This window comes from Macrosteles quadrilineatus, unplaced genomic scaffold (assembly GCF_028750875.1).
Source record: "Macrosteles quadrilineatus isolate MER2022 unplaced genomic scaffold, UCM_ALF_1.0 Scaffold_7__1_contigs__length_78375512, whole genome shotgun sequence".
Taxonomy (NCBI): Eukaryota; Metazoa; Arthropoda; class Insecta; order Hemiptera; family Cicadellidae; genus Macrosteles; species Macrosteles quadrilineatus.
Genome location: NW_026542600.1, coordinates 46,974,329 through 46,999,277, shown reverse-complemented (window position 1 = coordinate 46,999,277; position 24,949 = coordinate 46,974,329). Strand labels below are relative to the sequence as shown.

Here is a 24,949-nt window from a genome sequence, read left to right as displayed (position 1 = left end):
TTTTGCAAACTCTCTTTGCCAGTATTTCTGAAAGAAATTTCTCGTATTAGGGCTACTGATGAAACAGTGTTGTTCATTTTTCTATCATTGCTAGTTTAATAAAGAACTAATATTATCAGTATCATTGTGGTTGAACAACAATAAACAAATGAATTTGTAAAATCAACTTTATACTCATGCTTTCACGTGCACCTAGTGTTATGGCTGACTCTAGGTTCTGGCAAATCAATCAAAGGTTTTTGTGCAGATAATCATGAAACGCATGAATAATTTGAATGATGATATCACCTAAATTATAACAAATGATCTTAAGGATATATATCCATTCATTTCATTTATTCATTTATTCATTCATATTGCTGTCAATTTTGGCTTAGAGCGACATTTAAGGAGAGTACAATTCATTTATATACAAAATATCAGTGTTCACTTGCTGTGGAGGAAGTGTGTTCCACGAAGTTCAAAATCTCATTAGGTCCAATAAAGAAATACCAGAGTCACTATATGTTAAATATTATAATGTTTAAACTGGTATATCTTGGAACCTATTGAGATGTTAAACGTCATGAGCAGATTCTGCTGGTGGAGATTTAACACGCTGACTGCTGAAAACAACATACAGGCGCTCCCCAGTGGCGGGCGAAGCCACAGTCAGTATTTCAGTCTGACGAATCACAAAAGAGCAGCTGTGATTGTGCTGCGTTACCTCGAGGGTTGACGTAGTTCACTGAAACACCCAAAGTTAGCAGCACTGCCTGGATCCGTAGCCTATGTCTTTGTAATGTGGGTCGAAAATAAAAAATCTCCGAAACCGTGACAAAAACATTGCCCGACAGGATTTTACGGGAAATTTTAGTACCAACCTACACCACAATAAAGCTCGCATTCTAAGCTACAGGTTGGCATCGATTATAACGTCCTCTGACTGAGGCTAAGCTCACACTGACTCAATATAATGCAGTTGGTCTGGTGCCCTCATTCGTCGGCGTGCGCAACATTGGACCGCTAGCGACGCCGACTTTCGTTAGCAGTCAACGTGTTAAGTAAAGGAACCTTATTAGAATATACTTACATCTGTGTCTAAATGCTTAGATAGGTTGTCTTCTTCGTAAGGTTTACCCCAAACAAAATTTTGTTCAACAAGTTGTTGAACGGTGTTTATCTTTGGTGTATAGCTAGGCAAAGTAAGACAAGCCATTATCTTGGAGGTGTAGCTGTTGCAGATCAAAAGTATAAATATATACCAGCAGGACACTAGGATCCTGACTGGAGGCTCCTGTCTCTTGCTAAGTACTCCAGAACCTCCTGTGATGCTGCCCAGGGTGTAAAGTAGGTAGGAGGCCATGTCTACAGGATCTGAAATCAGTTAAACAAGTGAAAAATAAAAATAAACACTAACACTGCATAGGTAAGAACACTGCATAGAAGAAGAAGAACAAAGACTCATTAAGGTATAAATACAAAGTCAACTAAGCCTTGATACATGACTAAAGAAATAATATAAAATAGGTTACGTACCTTACGTTGTCAATCCTAGGTTAGTCTTTTTAGCGACTAGTTCCGAAACTGACGTTTCATTTTCAAACCTTGTCAAACATAAAATTACTTGAACATAATGTCGTCATCAAAGTACACAAATATAACATTTAACACACAAATACATTAAGATACAGAAAGACGCGCGGCCGGCCATTACACGCACGACGAACACGACTCAACTACCGACTGCCGGTAGTTATGTTCAAATAATTTTATGTCTGACAAGGTTTGAAAATGAAACGTCAATTTCGAAACTAGTCGCTAAAAAGACTAACCTAGGATTGACGACGTAAGGTACGTAACCTATTTTATATTGTCTTAAATCAATCCTGGAGGCAATGCTGAATAAAGAAATAACAGTGGAAAATGTGGTTGTTTTGCAAATGGATTGATAGCTCAAGATGTTTCAGAAAAAACTTTGAAAACCCCAAGTTATAGATGGATCATACGCTTCTTTTGCAAGAACGTAATTAACTGTACTTAAATCTTAGGCAAGATTTTTCTCCGGAATGAAAAATTTAAAATTGTGGGAAAAGGTTATTTTGAAGCTTAGTGAAGGATGGCTGGAAATGTTTTAATTCCAAAAGGTGTTTAGGAATTCTTTTACTATGTGCAACGGGTGACACAATGGCGAACACACGTAAGAGTCAAAGTGGCGGGTGTTGTTTCATCTATGTTCCATTTCTTTGATTAGAGATGTGGGTTTGTTTAGGTGCTTGTTTGATTGCTGATAAGTCTGTGTCATGTTTTTGCCATCAAATGCTACAACCACCTTTAAAAGCAATGGACCAGCATGTGACTTAGACAGTCTATTTCATGCACTGCAAAAAAGCTGTGCTGTACAAAGGATTGTCAAAGGAAGACAAGTCATCAAAAGAAACAAATTTGAAGAAGTATTTTTAAATAACTTCTTGATCAGCATTGTACGTGTTATTAAATTTACGAAAAGTAAATAAAAGAAACGTCTTATCACACTTAAAACATATGTTTACGCTTATACTGTTACTCACATTATCTAATACATTCGCCTATTGGGTCACATGATGATTGGAGTGTCCAATCAAAATCGATCACTACTTATCATCTTTTTTGTATATTTACCGTGTTGTGAGTAACAGTATAAGCGTAAATATATGTTTTAAGTGTTATAAGACGTTTCTTTTATTTACTTTCCGGATGTATTTTTCTCCTTCAAATTCATAGGAAAACCCTACCAAAAAAGTGCATGTATGTTTATGAGGTTAAATTTGTCTCAATAAGACGTTGTTAGAGCAGGACAAAAAAATAAGAATGAATGAAAATAAGATTGCCTAGAGGAAATGGAAGATTTGCTCTCTGATGATGATAAAACTAACAATCTTATTAATAAAAATAAAAATTTGAAAATCTGGCTAAGCAGAGAGAGGAAGAACACCAGAATATGACATATAATAAAATAATCCAAAATAATATGAGTAGGAAAGTGAAGACAAATGAACATGTGAAGACAAAGGCAATTTGTCTACTGTTTATACTCTTAGGGGCGGTTCACGAGCTCGGGACTTCATAGTCCGTGACCAGACATTGGTCCCGGACTATATAAGCGCCGACCAAAAAACGGGTTCACGAGTCAGAGCCTAATGATGTGAAAGCCGGGCCCAGTGTAGGTCGAGACCAAATCCGCAGCGGAGCCTAATGACAGGGATTCGCAGGGAATTTCTGTTGAGACGTTGGTATCAACCAGTAACAACACTCTGGAAACACATGTGAAGCCACTGCTGTTGACATACGCACTTCCATACAATAGGATTATCGTGAAAAAGGGCTAAACTAAAACGTCCAAAACGATTATTTTTCTCGTATTTCATTGTCCCAATACTCGCCTATGATAATCTATCTAAGTTTATTGATTTATAAACACAACAATCCACGTTTTTATGGAATCATATAATGGAAGTCTTTAGTGTAATATATTTTTCTGTGTGCATTATTATAATTCAATTAAGATGCATGACATAAAATAACCGGGTATTTATAACCAGATGAATGCCTATTTTGCATAAATGCCCGATAATTTAGGATGGTGATATTTGGATAGGATAATTTTAACTAAACTTAAATGGTACAATTATTGAAACTAAAATGTATTTAGAGGTACTGATTATTAAATATAAAAATTGTATGTGTGTGCTGGATTTAATCGTGGCTGTAACCTAAGAATATTCTTTCCGTTACTCTTACACTCTTTAATAATCTAACTTTAAAATGTTGAAAATAATATTCTGCAGTTAGCTCGTAATATTATTTATGTTAACAGCTATGGTTTATAATTTACAAAAACGTCTTTAAATTACGTTTATATTTAGGAAAACATTGTTTTTTTTTCTTTGGGCATAGATTCAAACTGAAAATTTGATTTGTTCTGCTTTCATTACCAAACAGATAGCTATTATCCAAGCTTTACTAACATCCAATAAATCACCAGTTTCTCGATGGAAAGTGCCATCAGCCAAAAATATAAGTGCAACTAACATTTGTTTTCAATTTAAAATACTGTAATGGATTTTGCTGTCGGGAAATCCGTGCCTTGGAGTGAAGGCCTCAAATGACTCATTGATGGCATCTTTGGAACATTTTAATCTATCTTTAAATTCATCAAGTCATAAAAGGGTTTTAGTAAAAAAAGAGCTGGTCCTATGCGAGGTAGTCGAGTGATGGTACATAATTGTTAACATAATACAGTATAGATATTTCATAGTCATATTCAATACACACGGCGACCAGTACCAGAGTACATGGTACAACACAAGACGGTGATATCACCGCGAACCGTACTCAACGACTGACGGTTTGCTTGATGTTTCCCATAGCAAAAAACTATTTCTGCTAATTATGTTAGATAACGATGGTTTAACTGTGGCTGATCAGTTATATTTATATTCTACGCATAATTTTGTCGTTAAAATTGTAATAACATGGGGTTTATCAGTAAAATATCTTTGTTATGATACTACTTTGTTACGTGCATAATTTATCTGTTGTTTTAAGTTGTTTTATGGGTTTTTAGCGAATTTCCCTATAGGGAAGTAGCTATTACCGTAGGTGGCACGGTAAGACCTAGACCCGGGACCGATTTACTTTTTCATTTTGATGTCCCCAGAGGCCAAAAACACCATTTGTTCAAATTTTTATATATATATATACGTCCGTGAACACAAGCTAACTTAACTTATAACTTGAGTAATTTTTGTCCGATTTTGATGAAATTTGGTTTAAATGTGTAAAGCGGGATAAACTTGAATGAGTTCGCGAACCAGCACGATCGGACCATGGGAACGGGGCTTTACGGGGGGTTTTATGGGGTAAAAATTCGTTTTTCTCACTTTTGACCCTCAAAACACAAAATTTCCCGATTTCTCTTTAGACCTTTTTAAAGAGCTTAAAAAAACAAATAATTTAGTATATAAAAGTATTTTTGTTCGATTATTAGTAACGGAGAAAATTAAAAAAATTGTAAATTTAAAATTCCCATGTTATTCTTATGGAGAATATTGTCAAATGTTGTAGTTTGCTTGTTTATGGATATATTTTGATCAAACTTGGCAAAATTATTTATTTTGTACTAAGCTATCAATATTTTACTCAAAAACACACTTTATTAGTTTCCTTGTAGCAGCAAACCTAGGTACTCGTTAAACCTAATGTTATTAAAATATATTTAACTGAAAATCAATTCAGACAAATGGAAATTCGCTTAGTCGGCAGGTTTGCTGCGGCGGGGGTATTTCATGTTTTATGAGCCTTTTTACCATTTTTGCATATTTTTGCATATGGTGTTGTGGGTAATGAAATTGTTCGGAATTTAATGAGGAACCATATTTAAACATTAGTTTTTAACAAATAATAAAAATAAAGGAGCTAACTAGATAAAACCGGCATCATGTCACCTTAAACCTGCCTCCTACCAGGTCTGAGTTGGAGACCAAACACCATTGTTCTTTTGGGCCCGAACCATCTCATTTGGGCTCGGACTTGACTCGTGAACCCACCGAGACTAATGATCAGAAGCCGGGACTATCTGTAATTGGACTCGTGAACCCAACTTTTAAAACCGGGTTTTATCCCTGCACTAATTGTGTGCCGCCTTTCAGTTTGGTCCGCGGCTTATATAGTCTCAAGCTCATGAACCCGATTTTTAAGGTCGCGGCCCAAATACCGGTTATTTCCGGATTCTGGGCTCGGACTACGATGGTCCCGAGCTCGTGAACCGCCCCTTAGCCTCTTTGGTAAAGCAAAATAAAATTATAGTCCACAAGTGGCACAACTGTATTGAAAAGACTTCAAGAAAAAGTAATAAATGCCACTTTTCAGGCAAAGAAACAGATGAAAATTCAGACTGTTTTCTATTCCATAAAATGGATGATTTTTAAATAATATAAAAATTAGGTAATTTTAAAAGTCTTAAAAGTCATCCTCTGTTTCTTACTTTTCTGTGACCGACCTCTTAACATGCTATTAGATGAATCAAAAATATTACTTGTCTTAGCCGAAAGCTGTTGATCTCTAGTAAACAACAAGTGTAGGTGGATCATGACCCAAACACTTGCAGGGAACAGAAGTAAGCAGAGGACAACCACACTCCACACTGGGAGTGTAAATGGCTTCACTAGACTTTCCCAGGAGATGCCAATAACTGTGGGTCTTGGAACTAGGAATTTTGATGATATCTGGAAAAGTCGGTGGAGAGAGTTAGTTAAAGCTCACTCTCAAAATACAAATCAAGTAATAAAGCAAAACGTCCAAGACAGTGATAAATTTAAATATTTTTTGCCCTTGCTGGCAAAACGTACAAGGGATAATATACAACTAGAACCCAATAACACAGCAAACAGAAAAATTAGGTAATAACTACTCTAATATATTTACATTCACTTAAATCTGGAGCATTTCTTCTTTTGATGACAAAATATACTAGCAGCCAGCGTCACTTTGGGGCTTCAAAATCCGCGATATATTTGAATAAATTTACAATTTTCTATTGCTCTGAGTTAAGTTGAATATTATATATTTTTTACATGATAATCATTAACTTACCAATGACTTGTAATTTTTTAAGCAGACCCTGAACATAACTTTGTAATTAGATTTCCAATACAATATGAAATCATACATAAAAAAAGTTTAAAAAACTTTGATTTAGAAAAAAACTTTTTAGATAAGTATGTTTACAATATTTTACTTGAATTCACTTAAACATCACCAACTGTAACGATAACCCCCAATTTTGTATGGTTGTAAACAAAATTTTATCATGGCCATCTGTTTTGATTTTAACAAATGTAAACTTAAAAAGTTAAGATGATTTTCTACAGAATTCAGCACAAACTCTGAAATATTAAAAAGCCTATAGGACGAAGGGCTTTCACGGGATATCATCCAAAGCCGCAAAAGGCACATCTAGAGGATAAGAGCTTTTGATACCCAATATGCCTATAAAAATAAATATTTAAGGATCGATTTGCTGAATACAAAAATCAAACAAATTCTTTTAATAATATAGATACATACTTAAATTCGGGACCACATAAGTTTGCAGTTGGTTGCAGCCAATCACAAGACAAGGCTAGTGCAACGTTGCCACATCGCCCGTTGACAACACTAATTAAAATATACTAAGCAATATTTTCAAATCCGCTGGTATTATTAGATTTGGCAACACCGCATGGTTGTCATTGGTTAATTCAAAACCATATAGTAAATAGGCTCCTCCCTCAACTGCAAACTTACGTGGTCCCGACATTAGTATCCTGTATATAACAGTGGAAAATCAAGTTATTCAAATATCTAATCTATTAAACATTTACAGTGGTCCAAAAAGTAGTGAAATCCAGATAAGGTATCTGATGAGGAGACATCCAAAGAGTGGAAAATCCAATTTCCGCAGTTCCTGAGGTGAGTTGCTCCATGATTCCTCCTTTCCAAGTACCATTGCTCAGGAGTTGTCCCCACTTATCCATCTCACCATCCAGTTCATTGATCCGCCAAGTCATGTTCAACTTCTTGGCTATCTCAATAAAAATGTTCATCTCCAAACCATCATATTTCTCTGGAAAATATTAACATATCCTTGCTAAGCTGTCGGAATCTCATAACTTAGGTACAGGGAAGGGTCTTATGTTTTATCTTTGATGTATATGACGTTATAATGTATTTCTGGAAGAAATTACTTATACAGATTTTTGTCTATTGCCTATTTCCAAAATAATAAAAAACAAGTTAAAACTATGTTAAAATAAAACTAATAGTGGGGTGGACCTATTAACCAGATTTTATGTCATTAGCGTCCAAGAACTATTTTGGACATATGGATGTTTTGAGTCGCACAAAAGAAACACAATCTGGAAGGCAAATTTTTTACCACTTTAAATAGCAGCTATCAGTAATAACTTAATTCACAAATTTTAACTTCTAGTGGAATGACATTGACATGGAACAACTTTAGTTTAAAGGATCAAACAATAGTTATTTGTGTAACTAGTGGGCAAAGTGGCTTTTTGCTGCACACGAGAGCAATGTTTGGAATGATCTCGAGTGCAGCAAAGGCCTTTTGCACTCGTGTTACACATTATATTTTTCCTACAGTCACTATAAAGCATATAAGTAATTAGTCTTTCAAACACTATAAAACACGTTTTTGGGTTCAGCTGGCAACACAAATAGGTGCCCTAGAGAAAGTAGTACCCGGTCCGTATCACTCCGCTATTTTTCCTCGGCAAGAAATGTGCTCCGCAATTTGAGAATATAGTTCCGTATGTTTTTGTAATTTGAAGTGGTTTCCGCGCCTAAAAAAGATGCTTTAAAGGTATTTTCTTGTTTATTAAGATCGTAGGAATGTTTTTAAAACGTTTAAAAGAAAAGTCCAGAAAGTTCAGAAATACCGAAACTATAAACACAAAATGGCAGGTTAAATCGTATTTATAATAGTCAATCAGCTGCTCATAGTACCTATTATTATCTTTAAGTGTTGCCAACCTATTTCCAAGCGTACACGGATTACGTATTACGTGCATAATAGAACCACGCTGTTTTGTGTTGTTTCGTTGGAATCCTGATGTGCGCCAAAGTATAAACCGTACGACAAAGTATAAATATGCAGCAATTAGCAGCTTTCTGTACTATAAACAGTACAAGGAAGCCAACTTTGTCGGGTGACTGTAGGAAAACAATTTTAAATCTTCTATCAGCCCAAAAACCCTGTATAAACCTAACCAAATCAGTATCTCCAAACCTGATGAACTTGCAGATTCCCTTGAATCAGGAAAGAATAGATAAAAGAATAGATGTTCAGAGGCCTCATACTGCATTGTGAGTCATTCACTAAGAGACTCACTCTATGCATGCGCTTTCTAGAGTGGCAGTGCCCTGTGATAAAACATACTACCTTGTCGATACTCCCCAAGTCCAAGGAAAGGAGTTCTGCAGCAATTTGTGCAGAAGGAGACTCAAGCGCGAGTTTCTCATCCTAAGACCGATATGCAACAATTAACCTTGTCGTAGTAGTTGATAACTCTGTGAAGGAAACCCTTTGCTTCCGCCAAGTATGAATTGTTTTCAAGATTAGATTTCTGTGGTCTAAAGTGTCAACCCCATTTGAAGTTGATCACCAAATTGCGGACATGAATGAAAAAGAGTCTTTGGACAAAGAAAATATTCTTAGAGGTGAAGGAAGTTAGGAGATTTACCAAACTGATAGTAGGTAACATAACAAGGACTATCAAGTTAAGACTATCAAGGATCTTCTGGTAGTGATCAGCAGGCAAAGTTTCCTCAACTCCAATCACTAGCTCGATGGGAACAAGTGAAAAACGCTGCCAGAATCATCGTGCAAATGTGTGCAGCCTTTTCTGCACTCCCTAAGCTTAAACATTCTTCTCCATACACACCCATCCAATGGCAACGGATTTCAATAGAGGTTAACCCCTTTCTGCAGAATCCGAATTACAAAACAGATTTCATATTAGGCGGAAGCTTAGGTTTACTCTCATATCATCTAGTCAATCGATCAATAGTCATAATCTCAAATTTAGGTGAACCATTTACTGTAACAAAGATTAAGAGAATAGGTAGTTAATTCGTGGGTGTTTGGCCTTTAAATTTGGATAAGAATTTTAAATCCACTCTTGCCATGGACATGCTAAGATCCAGGAATGTTGGGATTTGTCATAACCTGATTTGGGTTCTAGTTTATAGGTATGTCAATACAGGAAAATAATTTTAAATTAATGATATAGGCTATTATTACAATCTTTACTCCTTTTTTTTAAACTTACTTGCAGGGTTGACCTCCTTCTTATTTATGATTGTTGAAATAGGTCGATGGAAGGTGACAGCTTCAATCATCTTACCCATCATATCTGGCCATTTTCTAGTTTTTTGCACTGAAGTCTCACTTAAAGGATTCCTAATCTGAGGAATTGTGTGATTAAATTGTGACATCAACGAACAACAATAAGTCAAATTTGGTACGGAAAAATCAAGAGAAGGATGTAAACATAAAGTGCATGAACATCTTTTTCCATTTGTTGGTGATATTTCACTTACAGTATCTTGAAAATGATCATATTCACTTTGACACTCTCTGTGAGTGAGATTGAGGTGGCTCTCTTGTGACCTTGTAAAACATCTGTTCAAAATAATATTATCTACATTGTGTATACAAATCAAACCATTTACACTTTGTTTGACTGTGACAGATTTTCCTGATTGCATCAATAATTGAATAATCTTATCTGAAATTCCCGACTCCAATAATAATACTTCAAATCCATTTTGCATCTTTATGATATGAAAGCATGTTTCAGTGCACATTCTACTGTAATTTGATATTTTCTCAACTAATCTACTTTTTACAACAAACAAGTGGAGCACAAACAAGAAATTCAGAGCTCCCATTGATTTCATGGTATGTTTTCAATATAATCCTACAATATAGCAAAAGGAATAGTAATAAATCTAAATTCTTTTCATTTAACAATTCTCAGTACACCCTTTAACCTAAGATACATGGAATGTCAGAGTCAGACCAAATGACTTCAAATTGGACATGACAAAGTAGTGTTTGCATTGAACATGAGGTTGTAAAGATAATTCTAGTTTACCAATTTAAAAAGATGCGTTATGAATAAATATTCATGGTCTGGTCATCATGTAATTTCTGTTTTTAATATGTTACTTGTAATTCCCAATATGCAATTCATGGATCCAACCCAGATTTTATTGTAATCCGTTATTTAAGACACTGGGATATTTGAAAGCCTCGCGACTAATGAAGGCCACATACAATAGGACTTGGCCCTGAACAAGATATCTGAGCTTGAGGTCAAGAAAAGTTGGTCACAATGTCTTGTGAAAAACACAATTTTAAAAACAGGTTAAACTAAATCATAGAAAATACCTGGGATACAAAGGATTGTAGTGAATATTGATTGATTGACCATCACCTTTAGTATTTATCATTTTTGCATCTTTCTTTACTTGTCAATAAAAAATTAGTGAACTCGTTCCATTCTGACCCTGCCATGTTCTTTACTTGATTTACTACTACTCAGGCTGGTTCCTAACAAAACAATGCAACAATTGGTAGGTCATCATAATAACAGCCAAAGAATTTTGTAGGAAAACTGACACTGCCATCATACAAATCAATGTTCTGTCTATTAAAAATGATATGGATGTTATCAATAATAAGATGTGTTCTTCATATACAATAATTTATTCAAAATAAAATTTATTAATCATATAATATACAATAATTACAAAATGCTACACATTATAGCCTGTGTAATGTTAAACCAGGATTAATACTATACCTTATTAGATAGAACTATGTGGGAACATTCATAACAGATTAATTTGTCACAGTTTCTGAGTTTTTTTTCATATTATAGAAGGAATTAAAAAAAAAATGTAAAATGATTGTAACCAAATTATATGTATAATAAAAGATAATTTGTGATTAAATTAAACTAGATTAGGCTAAGCTTAAATTTAAATCTTTTCCTTGAGCTGTACAGAAGAAACATATATTATCAACAAAGAGTTACATATCACTTTCTTGTATACAAAATATTCAGCAAACTGTCAATGTTTTGTTGGCAATAGCTTAAAACAATCGATTTTCATAAAATGTCATTAGGCTACTAAAGCAAAATAGAAGGGCTACATTTATTGTAGTATTAAAAATCTTAATATTTCAACTTTGCTAGTTTTTCTCCGATTAATATAATTCCTTTTATATTTCAACATCACAATTTTCTATCATGTTAGCTGTGTAGTGATGGTAAAACTGTTGACAACAGTGGTATTTTGGTAACATTGGCCAGATTTGGGGTGGATGTATTTTAACATGAAGGCAATAACATCACATGAATAGCATGGCTTGTTCAAGTTGGTAATAATGAAATTATTTGAATTTTATGTTTTTACTGCACAATTTGAACATGGGGTCTTTATATGGTAGGCTCAAAGCCCCAACCCCATATTGATGGAGGCCCATGTATTATAACAGTGATAAATGGTAGTTTTCGATTAAATAAGTTAAAATAATTAAATATTTTCAAACTAAAAATGTACCTAGTACTAATGTAGGAATATATATTTTTTTACATAACATGAACAAGTTAACTAGGTTCTGCTACGCAAAACACAGACAAGAGATTTGCTTTTTTCCAATACTACTCGACATATTTACAGTAATAAAGTAATTATTTACATGACGGCAAATACATATACATAAACTTACATCAGTCAGATGTTGCATGCTAGGCCTTTCAACCAGTCACACCGGTCATCATCATGACCAATTGATGACCATTAACAAGATCTGTTAGAGACCATTAACATGTTTTTAGTAAAGAGATCTCTATTTATTAAAACACTATTCCTAGTGCATTTGAAACATACCTTACCTATTTGCTTTTCACTGTAGTAGTTTTGACTATTGATAGAGGTAGACATAGGCTAATAGTTCCATGTTAATAATGTAGCCAAATTTTAGAAAAAAATGAACCTAGTTGAGCCAATGACAGTGTTTGATGTTCTTAAACTATTGATTTCTGTTGAATACATCAACTTTTGACAAAGGCAAACAAAAAGGACAACTTTTTATATCCATAGCATTATTTATGTATACACTATCATAGATACAAAAAAAACCTGAGGTATAATTTTAGACTGCAGTTCACTGTATGATTGGCTTGTTCACACAGTGGCGTAACTATGGGGGGATGAGGGGGATAGAACCCCCCCCAGAACCCTTAAATGAAAATAAATATTTGTATCACAGCAATCCTACTTCTTTAAAATACAGTTGCTCAAGTTGAGTGAAGTCTATAAACTGAAACTGATGATTTAGTTTTGATTTGGTTTTATCAATCTAATTCGTTAAAATTATTAGGTAGTTCATTTGTATATTAAACTAATTTTAAAAGGTTTATTTAATTAATACACCCAGGTAGCGGGAGTAAATTTGGAGAGTGGTAGTGGTAACACTGCAAGCATGCACTGTAAGTCCTAAGCAGACGCCAGACAGCTTTTAGATGTTAGTTACTAGTGCTGGCAAAGTTTCTAAAAAAATCAATGTTGTTAAATGTGTATTCTGAAATGTCAGAGTCGTCAGGAAGGTATTTCACCCAAATCTAAAACTTGGAGAAACTGCAATAAGTTGCGAATCACATGAGTATTTACCGATAGTGGTACTTCTTAATCAAGAGATAATATTTCCTGAATCTGACCGGCAGGAGACAGCCTCAATTGGGTTGATTTTTGGAGTTCTTTTGAACATGATTACACCTCTGGAATGCCTGGAAATGCAAGTTTAGAATTCTCTTTGTTACAAATTTTCCGAGCTCATACACCCCCCCCCCTCAAAGCCATATTCTAGTTACGCCACTGTATTCACATATGTTTTTTTTTAATACAAAATACCCCCGCCGCAGCAAACCTGCAGACTAAGCGAATTTCCATTTGCCTGATTGGATTTACAGTAAAATGTCTACTTAAAAATATAACATTTTATTTCCTATTTAAATAGAATTAGTTTAACAAGTACTTAGGTTTGCTGCTTCAGGGAGGGTAAAACTGTTTTTTTTTTGTAAAATGTTAATAGTTAGTAAGAAATAAAAACATTTTCCAAATTTGATCAAAATATGTTCATAAACAAGCAAACTACAACAGTTTACATGTTCTCCATAAGAATAACATGGGAATTTTAAATTTACATTTTTTTGGAATTTTCTCCGTAATCATTAGGCGCTTCAATAATGCTTCAATATACTAAATTATTTGTTATTTAAGCTCTACAAAATGGTTTGGAAAAAAATTGCTAAATTTTATGTTTTTTGGGAAAAACCTATTTTTGCCCCATAAAACCCCCGTTCCCATAGTCGGATCATGATGGTTCGGGAACTCGTTCGAATGAATGTAGGTTTATAAATTTGCTTTTACCAAATTTCATCAAAATCGGATAATTTTTGCTCGAGTTATCGTGCTAACGGACACATATATATAAATATATAGGCTATATATGAATTTGAACGGATGGTGTTTTTGGCCTCTAGGGACCTCAAAACGAAAAAAAAATCAGTCCTGCGTCCAGGTCTTACCATGAGTACCACGGTAATAGCTTATTCCTTATATGGGAAATTCGCTAAAATGGCTAAAGCTGGTCCAGTGGTCCATATAGATGAGGTGTCTACTTCAGTATCCCTAAGGCCATGCTAGAGGTTAATGGAGAAGTTTTCTGTAATTTATGTTTCAAAGTAAACAACTATGATATCTACAATGATTTCTTTCTTCTCATGACCTCATTGTTCTTTAGCCCCCTTAGTTGCCATTAATAGCTCGTATAACTGCACAACTTGGTCTTCTCTCATATGTTCAAGAGTTTTTTCATCAATATATGATCCCACGTCTAGTTCAGGTCTGGGCTCATTCATTCCTAATTGGTTTGCTAAAGAGACTGCATAATGCTGAAAAATAAATATTGTTACAGTTAATTAAACAACAAAAGGGTTGATAATCAACAAAAGGTTTTTAAAATGTATAATGGAATACAGTAGTCTCAAACTATCCGCCCTTCGGTTGTCTGACCTTCCAACCCTCCCTATAGGCGATCGAGTATTGTGACATTGTGTGTTTTTTCATGTGTTAAGACTGTATTGTAGTGGATGAGTTGAGATACTCTTTCGTCGCTCCTGGCTGAACCGCACGACTTTGGGGACCTGCACTTAACTGTACTACTTACTGTACTGTATTACTTTAGCGTGGCTGCAAATCAAAGTTCGAAATACAATTCGAAATCCCTGGTTTTAACCGTCACTAGTATGTAGGTATAAACAAGAAATACCATTAATCACCTCTTACTTTTATATAAAACATTACTTTTAGGCTTTAAAAGTTATTTCTGATAAATAGGCTTTAAAAGTTATTTCTGATAAAAAGAATACAACTGACCTTAAATAAAACTAAATATAGGCTCAATAAGATGTCTGACTTAAGCGTTCTACGAAAACATTTTACTTACAGTCCATTCCATCATAAACTGTGCAGTTTCTACAGGATTGCATTTCTTGTGTCGTTTAAATTCGTCTTTTACATAGTTGTCTCCCAGGGTTTGCAAAGCTTCAGGCAGGCCTTGATGCAATCGTAGTATTGTTTTGTAAAGGAGTCTGACTTTTGTTACATGTTGTACTCCTGAATTCATTTCACTTTTTAGCTAAAAAGAATAAAATTATAATTAAACAAGCATGCAATATTTTTAGAAATAGATTTTATAAAACAAACTTTCTTTGTTACCAGCCACTTTTAAAAGTATGAATAAAAAGAATATTGCATTTTATGATGAGACGCTTTAGCAATTTAGCAATGTTTTACACTATCTTGCAGTACAGCAACATTTTTTTACTATAGAAAAACCATAAACAGTACAAAAAACATCCAAGCATGTGGGAATTAGATGTCTATCAAGAAGATAGGTGCTTCGTACATACGAGGGCGGTTTTTAAGTAAGGGCCGGTTTCGCATATAAATCTGTAGTTCACTTGTAATCTGCAATGAGGCTCAACACCATTTACTGGCATAATTTGTGAATAGAATGACAATAATTACAGGTCTGTAGGTAGTTGGCATGTACGCTTCGCTGTTTATTTTCAATTCTTTTTATATTTAATCTCATAGTGCGTACCAGGTAAGGTTGCACCAGTTTGAACGGTATCCTTTTTTATACGATATCGGTTATTATCTATTAAATATAGATGTATAACATCCTGTAATACATTTTTTTATTACAAGAAACATATCTGATGCTGACATTCATCGCCAAATAACTGAAGGTGATGTCCCTAATGTAATGAGTGAGGGTAGAGTGCGAAAATGGGTTATTGAGTGTAAAAATGACCGTGAAATCCTTTTTTCTTAGTGGTCTTCTTTGAGAAGTCTGGGTACCCACCAAAAACACAATTCCTTCCCAAATTAGCATTTTCTTGGCTATTTTTAGACTCCCTATCCTATTTCTGCACTTTCAACGCTATCTTTACCAGGGTCATAATCTCCAGTCATCTGGCGATGAATGTCAGCATCAGATATGTTTCTTGAAATCAAAAAACATATCAATGACCTTACCTCAGAAACGGTTGGAGATTTGACTGTTTAAAAATCTTTTTAAATACACAGCGAAGCGTACTTGTCAGCTACAGAGCTGAAATTTTTCATTCTGTTCACAAATGATGCCAGTATATGGTGATGAGCCTCATTGCGGCGTACAAGTAAGCTACGCGAAACCGCCTGCTTAAAAAACCGCCAACGTAGTTTTCTTTGTCGTCACATGGTAGTAGTGCCCTTATGCACTCTACTTTCCCCTCTTGTTCTGAAAAACCATTTCAAGTATATCTTAGGTCTAGTTTAAATAACTGTTTCAGTGTGTGTGTGTGGGTTTTTAGGAGGGATACTTTAAGTGTTTAAAATAACTGAATATCTTTTCAGTATAACTTAGTAGTCTACAAGATAACAATTTAACTTGAAAATGAAGATTGAATTTTTGTTTCATTATTCAAATGTCGATTCACACACATCAGTTACGGCATGTCACATCAGTCATGTCGCAGAACAAAAATATATTCTTTAATGTGTTTTCTTTTGCGCTATCTACACTCATCCGGAGCAGTTCAGACGCAGATCCGTCAGTCAATTTCAGATTTCTTTCCACAGATATTTTTGGATTGTCCTCACGCCTGACGAACACTGATGGTCGTGTCATGTAGGCTATGTGTTTGACATTAAAAAACAATAATTTTGTTTTTTAAATAATTATGTGTTTAATTTTAAGTACCGGTATGGTTTGTAACAATCATCAAAGATAGATGATGAAAAATTGATAAGAATATTGTATTAAATTTTAAAAAATTGACTATAACCTCACTGTAAATAATGTGACGGAAGCCTGACTGAAACCAACTGACGGACAGTTGACTGAGGAATTGCGGATACAACTGAGACTGAAATGTGACTGGACTGTGACGGAACGATAACTGGGCTGATTTGTGTGAATACTGTGAATCAACCTTAACATAAACTTAAATTTAAACTGGGAGGTCTTTATTCATGTGGTCATAACCAAACAACTGCTAATGCTTCTGGACAAGTAATGCAGCCTGAATGCCAAGCTTAGAATTATTTTGCTTGGTCTCTAGGTTAACAAGTACGCTTTTTGCAATTGCTTGACTGTTAGTTTTAGGTCTGAGCAATGGGTTGTAGAAGACGTTGTTTCCTCATCCCGAAGTAAACTGGCTTACACAGTTAAGGAAAGTCAGGGATGATGACTTTATTGAGGATAATCCACTTGGCATCTAACTTCTCTTTGTATATATCACAAGTTATACTAAATTTACTTAGAGGGAAACCATAACAAACAGATTAGTGACAATTTGTATTTGTTTTCTTTGCTTCATCCATTAATTAATCACTGTTGCATTATGAGGATGCCACTAAGATGTGTTGTAACCCTTATTATATAAATTGAAGGAAAGTGTGGGAATAAGCCTTGAAAGGTGAATAGGTCTTGCACAGAGGTCTTGTGTTATACAAAGTAATAGATCTGCGTTAAAACTGAATTAAATCATATGTAAGAAACCAGGTGGTTCCTGCAGGGTAGGAGAGAGAGAGAGAGAGAGAGAGAGAGAGAGATGCTTTATTTGCAATCTTCAAGATTGAAATAGTGTCAAAAATACAAAGTGTATATACAAACAATTAGATTGACATTCTTCTTCCTTTACAATAAAATGTTCGAAATATTCAGTCGTTCCGCCAGTTGGTGAATTCAGTAATCGTGTAGAATGGACGACCTAGCAGCCACTCCTTCAGTTTTGTCTTAAAAATTTTAGGTTTTGAAGTTTTGACTTCATCTGGTAGTAGGTTGAAGAACTTCGCTCCGTTGTACGATGGCTTCATTTCAAACCGCTTGCTGTGGTGGACAGGAAGGTTGAAGTCTCCTGCGCGCCGAGTGTTGTACTGGTGGGTATCTTCATTTTTGGGGAGACCCTTCAAGCAGGCGAGTGAAACAACTTCCAGGATGTAGATGTTCACCACAGTGAGAACGTTCCACTGTTTGAAAGGCTCTCGGCAGCTCTCCCTCCAGCCAAGGCCAGCCATGACTCTTAACGCTCTCTTTTGCAGGACCAGCACCCGTTGGATGATGTGAAGGGAGGCACTTCCCCAAAGCTGAATGCCATACCTAAGATGACTTTCAAAGAGAGAGTGATACGATGTTATTAGGGCTTCTGTCGTACTAATGCACTTGATGCGTCTTAGAGCGAAGGTTGCGCTGCTTAATCTCATGCATAGTTCGTCTATGTGATCAACCCATGAGAGCCTGTTGTCAATAACCAAACCAAGATGCTTTGATGATTCAGTGACCTGAAGATCTGGACAGCCAGAAATCTCATCTCTCTTCGTTCCCATGTTTACCTGCTTGGTTTTCCCCGCATTGAATACCAGGTCGTTCATGTTACAGTAATCAATTGCTAGGTTTAAGGCAATGTAAGAGTTAACTTCTAGATCTTCAACTGAATTGCTTGAAGTTACTAAGACTGTATCATCAGCGTACATTAATGCTTTGCTGTACGGCTCGATGTGTGATGGAAGATCGTAAGTGAATAGGATAAAAATCACCGGCCCCAGGATAGACCCTTGGGGTACGCCTCTTGAATTAGGAAGCAGTTCTGATCTGTATGTAGAGACTCTCCCATTCACTTTCTGTCGTAGTTGAACAAGTTGGTTGCGTCCCACTAGGTAGCTCTGAAACCATTTCCAGGCAACACCTTGCAAACCAAGTTCTTCAAGTTTTGCAAGGATCAGATTATGGCTGAGGCAATCAAAGGCCTTACTCAAGTCGAGGAAGACACTCGTTACATTCTCCCCCTTCTCGAGTTTGTCCACAATGTGTTCAATCAATTCTACCAAGGCTGTAACTGTAGATTTATTCTTTTGGAAACCATGTTGAGAATGTAATCTTATCCTGTTGATTTCTAGATGATCCGTGAGCCTAATAAGAACTATCTTCTCCACAAGCTTCGAGAAGGTAGAAACCAATGAGATGGGCCTATAGTTTTCTATGTCGTGTTTACTTCCTTTCTTGTGTATCGGAATTACTATTGAGCTTTTCATTTTGCTTGGGAAAATACCTTGGGACATACTTAGGTTTATTATATGTTGTAGAGGTGTTACTAGTTCATCTTTGCAGTGTTTAACCATGATTGACGAAAAATCATCTAAGCCTGAGGAAGTCTTGTTGTGTAGACTGCAGATAATCTTGAGCAATTCTTGCTTAGAGGTAGGTGGAAACGACATCAAGGGAAATGGTACATCAAGTTGGGTGTGTTGTTCGATTCGTGGCTTCTGGTCAGGGATGTTTTTTAATGTATCTTCAGCAACTGATGTGAAGTAAGCATTAAAGCAATCAGCAAGTTTCCTGGGATCTTCTACTTTGTTTGAGTCCACCATGAGGTATTTACAACTTTCAGGTCCAAGCTCTTTTGACTTCCGCTCACTATTAATCACATTCCAGATAGCCTTCGACTTTATTGAGGACCCAGAGATGTAGTTGGCAGTGGCTGTACGACGCAGCGATTTCAGCTTTAGGTCGTAGGTTTTCTTTAAATGATTTGCCTGAAGTTTATCTTCTTCTTTTCCTCTTAGGATGTAGAGGTCTTGAGCACGAATGAAGTCTTCTCTCATAATTTTGGCTTCATCATCGTAAACATGTTTTACCGGATTTTTCTTCTTGCTTCGGGACATTGTTCGGGGGCATGTAGCATCAAGAGCTAAAGTAATGATTGAAATGAAACTATTGTAGGCATCCTCAACACATCTGTATTCTAAGATAGTTGTCCAGTCTTGAAGTGATAAAAGAAGTTTTAAATTATCTAAGTTATGTGGTTTGAGGCTACGGAGAGAGTAAATACAAGGTTTTGTTTGTGCTACAGGTAGGTTTATACTGCACAATTGTCCAGTATGGTCCGAAATTCCAGTATTGATAACTTGAACGTCAACCTCTTGCATGAAATTTGAGGATACACAGCACATGTCGATCGATGTTGAAGACTCCTTAGAAATTCTTGTAGGAGGAAGCTTAATTCGGTGAACGTTAAAAGTCGTTAGGAGTTCTTCCAGTTGTTTGCTTCTTGCTGATGATACTAGGCAGTCGATGTTGAAGTCACCCATGATGAGAATTATGTCATGCTGTGTCACCCAAGGGTCTAGAATTTTTGAAAGAGTCTCCAAGGAAAGATCAAATGCATCCTTGCCCTCTCCTGGGGGACGATAAACGCCCAGAACAAATAATTTTGCATGTTTATTAAGTTTTACAGCAACCGCAGAAACTTCTATTACCAAAGGGGTGCTTGCGAGCATTGGTATAGCCTATGTTTTCGAAAAACCGATGTTTTTCTATTGATGTTCAATGTTTTTAACATCGATGGTAGGCTACCGATGTTTATGTTACCATCAATGTTTCCGTCAAAGATCCAGTATTTTCCAAAACCAGAATTGAATTAATTTCATCGAAAGTCTAATGAAATGTTTAATAACACAAAAATTACCCAAACTGGACTAGACCTAGACATTAATGAATAGGCCTATAGACTATAGGCTACGGTACACTGGCGTACTAGAGTAGAGTGAGATAACACGGTAGAGTGAGGAATAAAGACATTTTTGGGGGTAACTTATATTAATTAGGTGCTTGTTCTACTTAAGATAAATGTTACAAAACTCAATTCATTTGTATTCAATTTTAGCGGCAGCAATCATGCTCCAGCATAATCAATTAACTCAATTAAGACCGATATTTCGTCTTACAAGTTTGAAAGTGAAAGTGTCAACCAAGAAACTCTAGTTATTAAGAAGCTAGTTTGAGGCGGAAAGCAGACAAAGACTCAAAATGAAAAAATACGTCGTTTATTGAAAGGCTATTATATTTCCTGAAAACATCAATGTTTTTGCGACGATAATATCGGTAGGCCTACTTTGATGGTTGATACCAATGTTAACATCGATGACTGATACCGGTGTTAACATCGGTGGTAGACCTATCGATTTTCATCCCTACTGCAAGGCTACTTACTATTTTAGCGTTGAAAGGTCCTGTTCAGTCTCTGACGAATAGCTATTGTTCTGATCAAAATCGTGCTTGGTTATTATGTACCTACTAAATAAAACAATACAATTTAATATTTCAGAATTAATAAAGAATCAAATGTTTATTTTCAGTTAGAAAAAATTATATACGAAGTAAAATATAAAGTATAGTAAGATATAATACACAGTCTAAATAATAAAAATATAAACTGACAATTAAGATTATTATTTAGCGTTTTTTATTGCAAATTATGTGTTAGTTTTATTTTTATTTTAGTGACAAGATATGTAGGTTAGGTAACTAAGTTTACCTTTACCATGGATGACAGCAGCTGTTATCGTCTGCAAATGTATCGTTTTTGTGTAATTTTTTGGTGGCCCAATTTTATTCCATGAGGCTCCGAAGCACGATTTCTTTAGATTGTCTAGCATTGATTTTACTAAGACAAAGCATAGATAAAACATACTCCTCAAGTATGTTTTATCCTTGGACAAAGGCAAGAGTGGTGTAACTGCAATAAGCATTTTATATTTATACGCCAACCCCGAACGAAGAACGGGTACTCTGCTAGTAATAATATATATATTAATAGGGCGAGCATGTTTCTTGAAAACCTTTATCATTAGACTAAATTACTTACGTATTCTCGTCACAGCTCAATAAAATATATCCATTCAGGACATGTTTCGGTGTTAAAACACCATCGTCCGCTTCAGGTACATATAGAGTTGATCAGTAGTTAACATCGTCAGAAGATAAACACAGTACGAACACGAATAAATACATAAAACAATTAAACATTTAAGAAACGGGCCTATTCTAACAAAAGATAACCGACCGCACAGGTAGGCAAGGGATAGACTAGACCAGTTGATGCTTATCAGTTGTGTGTAAGAGAAAGAGATATTGGGTAAGGATCAGCTGTTTTTGGATGGACGGAGCTATTTTTTTGAGTGAATTAAAATGTCCAACAGCTCCGGGGCTACACACATGGATTTTAATTTATTATCAGCTCCTGTGCATCGCAGGGAAAATCTACGCATAACTTACAGTTAGAAAGATATTTGCCTGTAGATGTGGAGAATTCCTATATAAATTAAATGGACTCAAAAAGAAGCACAAAAATGAATAGCCATGAAAATGAATGCCATGCTGGTGACGAAATAACAACGAAAATAGGCTAAACAGAAAATAAAAAAATTGAAGAAATCACCATTAATTGTTTTATTTGTTTGCACTACACATATATTTTTGGTCGAGTTTACGACCACGGGGTGACCTCTAGTTATAATTATCAATAAATAATTGATAATTTTATTTTACAATATCACTGTACAATTTACAACATCAATAAATATTGTATATAAATACATAATATTTATATACACGCAATCTGCCTGACTGAAAATCATTATCAGACGTTTTCAACTGTTCAAAGAGTATAACTGAAGGAGTTACCCGCGTTCGGCAATTAGGGTATATAACACCTTGCCCAAGCGAGTGCGTGACATGGGCCTGCCAGACTTTAAAAGAGCGATTCGTGATGGACTGCTGAATAAACTTAGGCCATTGTACGTTTTGCAAGAGTTGGACAATAATGTCTTTTGGTAACGTGACACGTCCGCCTAAGAAAAGTATATATATATATTTTTGATAGTTTTTAGTATAAATATGTTAATGTAAATAGAAGTAAAAATAACACATGACGCAATCCATCCGACATGTCGGTCAACGATGGAGAAGACAAGTATTCAAGTAAGTAAGTGACACTTCACGGAGATTTGATTTGGCGAACTGTTGTGCACCTCGGTAGCCTAGCCGTACAGTGTTCAGTCAGTCCACTGTCTAATAAATAAAGTATACTTTATATAATTTATATAAATTATTTATTATTAGACTGTGGTCAGTCAGTGACATATCGCATGGCATGGCGGTGGTATATCAAACTTGTGGCAACTCAACAGTCAACCAACACTATTTGGTTGGTCACACTGGTGTTAGGTAAACTTTTTGTGTGTTTCGTTTGGTAGGCTAGGCTGCTAAGAAAAGAAAGAAAAAAGAAACTAGTAAATAAAAAGAAAGAAAGAAATCACAGCCACAGCCAGTTGCGAGATACTGAAATCGAAGTGACAATAATTATTAAAAAGCTAAGTTAATTTAACAGGCTAACACTAACAGCAACCCTAGCCCTAGGAGGAGACATCTAGAGGAAAATTTAGTCAAGCTCAAGCACAAAGGTGAGCCCGCTGTGTAGGCTAATAATATTAGGCTTAAAAGTAGCCTAGGCCCTATAAGGCCTACGATTATTGTTGCCAGACTAAGATAATAGCCTAGTTTCTTGTTTATTTTATTCTAAGATTTTTTTAAATCTAAGTTAGTATGGCCACTTAAAATGAGTTATTTAATGCTGTTTTTGTTATTGTTTGTGTACTACACGTCACCTAAACGTTGCCTATTTTTATCTTTGTAAACAGGTCGGAGTAACTAATTGAATGTTCCTCTAATGATTCCAAAGAAAACTATTTCAGGATAACAAATTGAATTTCCGTTCGTTTAAATAATAATAACTTACCCTACCTAGGATAGGCCTTGGCCTACCTACATTTTTAAAATCTTAGACTAAGTTAGCCTTGGTTTTCCGTTTTTATTCCGTATCTTTGTGTTAGTCTAGGCTTTGTTCGGCATAGTTTCATTGTGATGAGTTCCTAGGCTTAAGACTTACTTAAGGCTTCCTTCGCTCCCGATCCACCATCTCCAACCTACTTGAATTTCAAGATGTTATCATGGGTGCCTTCGTTGACTCCTGCCAAGTAGACTGCATTTATCTTGACCTGTCAAAGGCATTTGACAAGGTCAATCATCGCCTTCTGATAGCTAAGCTTGATGGCTATGGTGTTTGTGGCTCCCTGCTTAAATGGATCGATAGTTACCTAAAAGGAAGACATCTTATTGTTAAGTGCGATGGCAGTTCATCACGCCCATTCAAAGTATTGTCTGGTGTTCCTCAAGGGTCCCACCTTGGCCCGTTACTCTTTAGCCTATTCATAAATGACATCAAGTTTGTAATAGGTTCAAAATTTCTCATGTTTGCAGATGACATGAAGGTCTTTAGTAGGATATCAAGTGACCGTGACAAAATTTATCTCCAAAACTCTCTCAACAACATTGAAGACTGGTGCAAAAATAACGCTATGCAGTTGAATGTCGACAAATGTGTAGTTATCTCATTCAAACGGGGTTCGGACTTCTTAATACACGACTACACACTCAATGAATCAGTTCTGAAGAGGGTTTCCAAAGTTAAAGATCTGGGAGTTATTATGACACCATCTCTAAATCCAATGGAGCACATTACGCACATCACTGCAAGAGCAAACTCTATGATTGGATTCATCCTAAGATCAACAAAGGGTTTCAACTCTCCCCTTACTCTCGTGACCTTATATAAAGCCCTTGTTCGTCCAATACTTGAGTATAGTTCCACAATTTGGTCCCCTCATCAACTGAACCACATTAACCAGTTGGAAAGCATCCAGCGCCGCTTCGTCAGACTTCTTGGATGTAGGCTTGGGTTTGACTACCTATGTACTCCTGTGAGTGAGGTCGAATCTCTTTTTGGCCTCACCCCTCTCCACGTGAGGCGGCAACACTCGGACCTACTGACACTTTTCAAGTTGGTTAATGGCCTCCTGGACTGTCCGGATCTACTCTGCGGCATCCACTTGCATATACCAACAGGAA

The 24,949-nt window shown here is 35.7% G+C and overlaps 2 protein-coding genes across 3 annotated transcripts in view; one reads left to right on the top strand and one right to left on the bottom strand.

Moving 5' to 3' along the window:
- Window positions 1-11,284: 11,284 nt before the first annotated feature.
- On the bottom strand, window positions 11,285-21,485 carry LOC128998767 (succinate dehydrogenase assembly factor 3, mitochondrial). The gene is made up of 3 exons (XM_054425112.1): window positions 21,194-21,485; window positions 15,101-15,292; window positions 11,285-14,546 (listed from the first exon to the last, which is right to left on the bottom strand). Exons 2-3 carry the CDS (start codon window positions 15,278-15,280, stop codon window positions 14,382-14,384), a joined length of 345 nt encoding a protein of 114 aa, XP_054281087.1. The 5' UTR covers window positions 15,281-15,292; window positions 21,194-21,485; the 3' UTR covers window positions 11,285-14,381.
- Window positions 21,486-23,292: 1,807 nt separating this feature from the next.
- LOC128998734 (uncharacterized) overlaps window positions 23,293-24,949 on the top strand; it is a 41,328-nt gene continuing 39,671 nt past the window's right edge. For both annotated transcript variants that reach the window (XM_054425060.1, XM_054425059.1), the window contains exon 1: window positions 23,293-23,445. The gene's annotated coding sequence lies outside the window, so the exon portion shown is untranslated. The remainder of the gene's footprint in view (window positions 23,446-24,949) is intronic.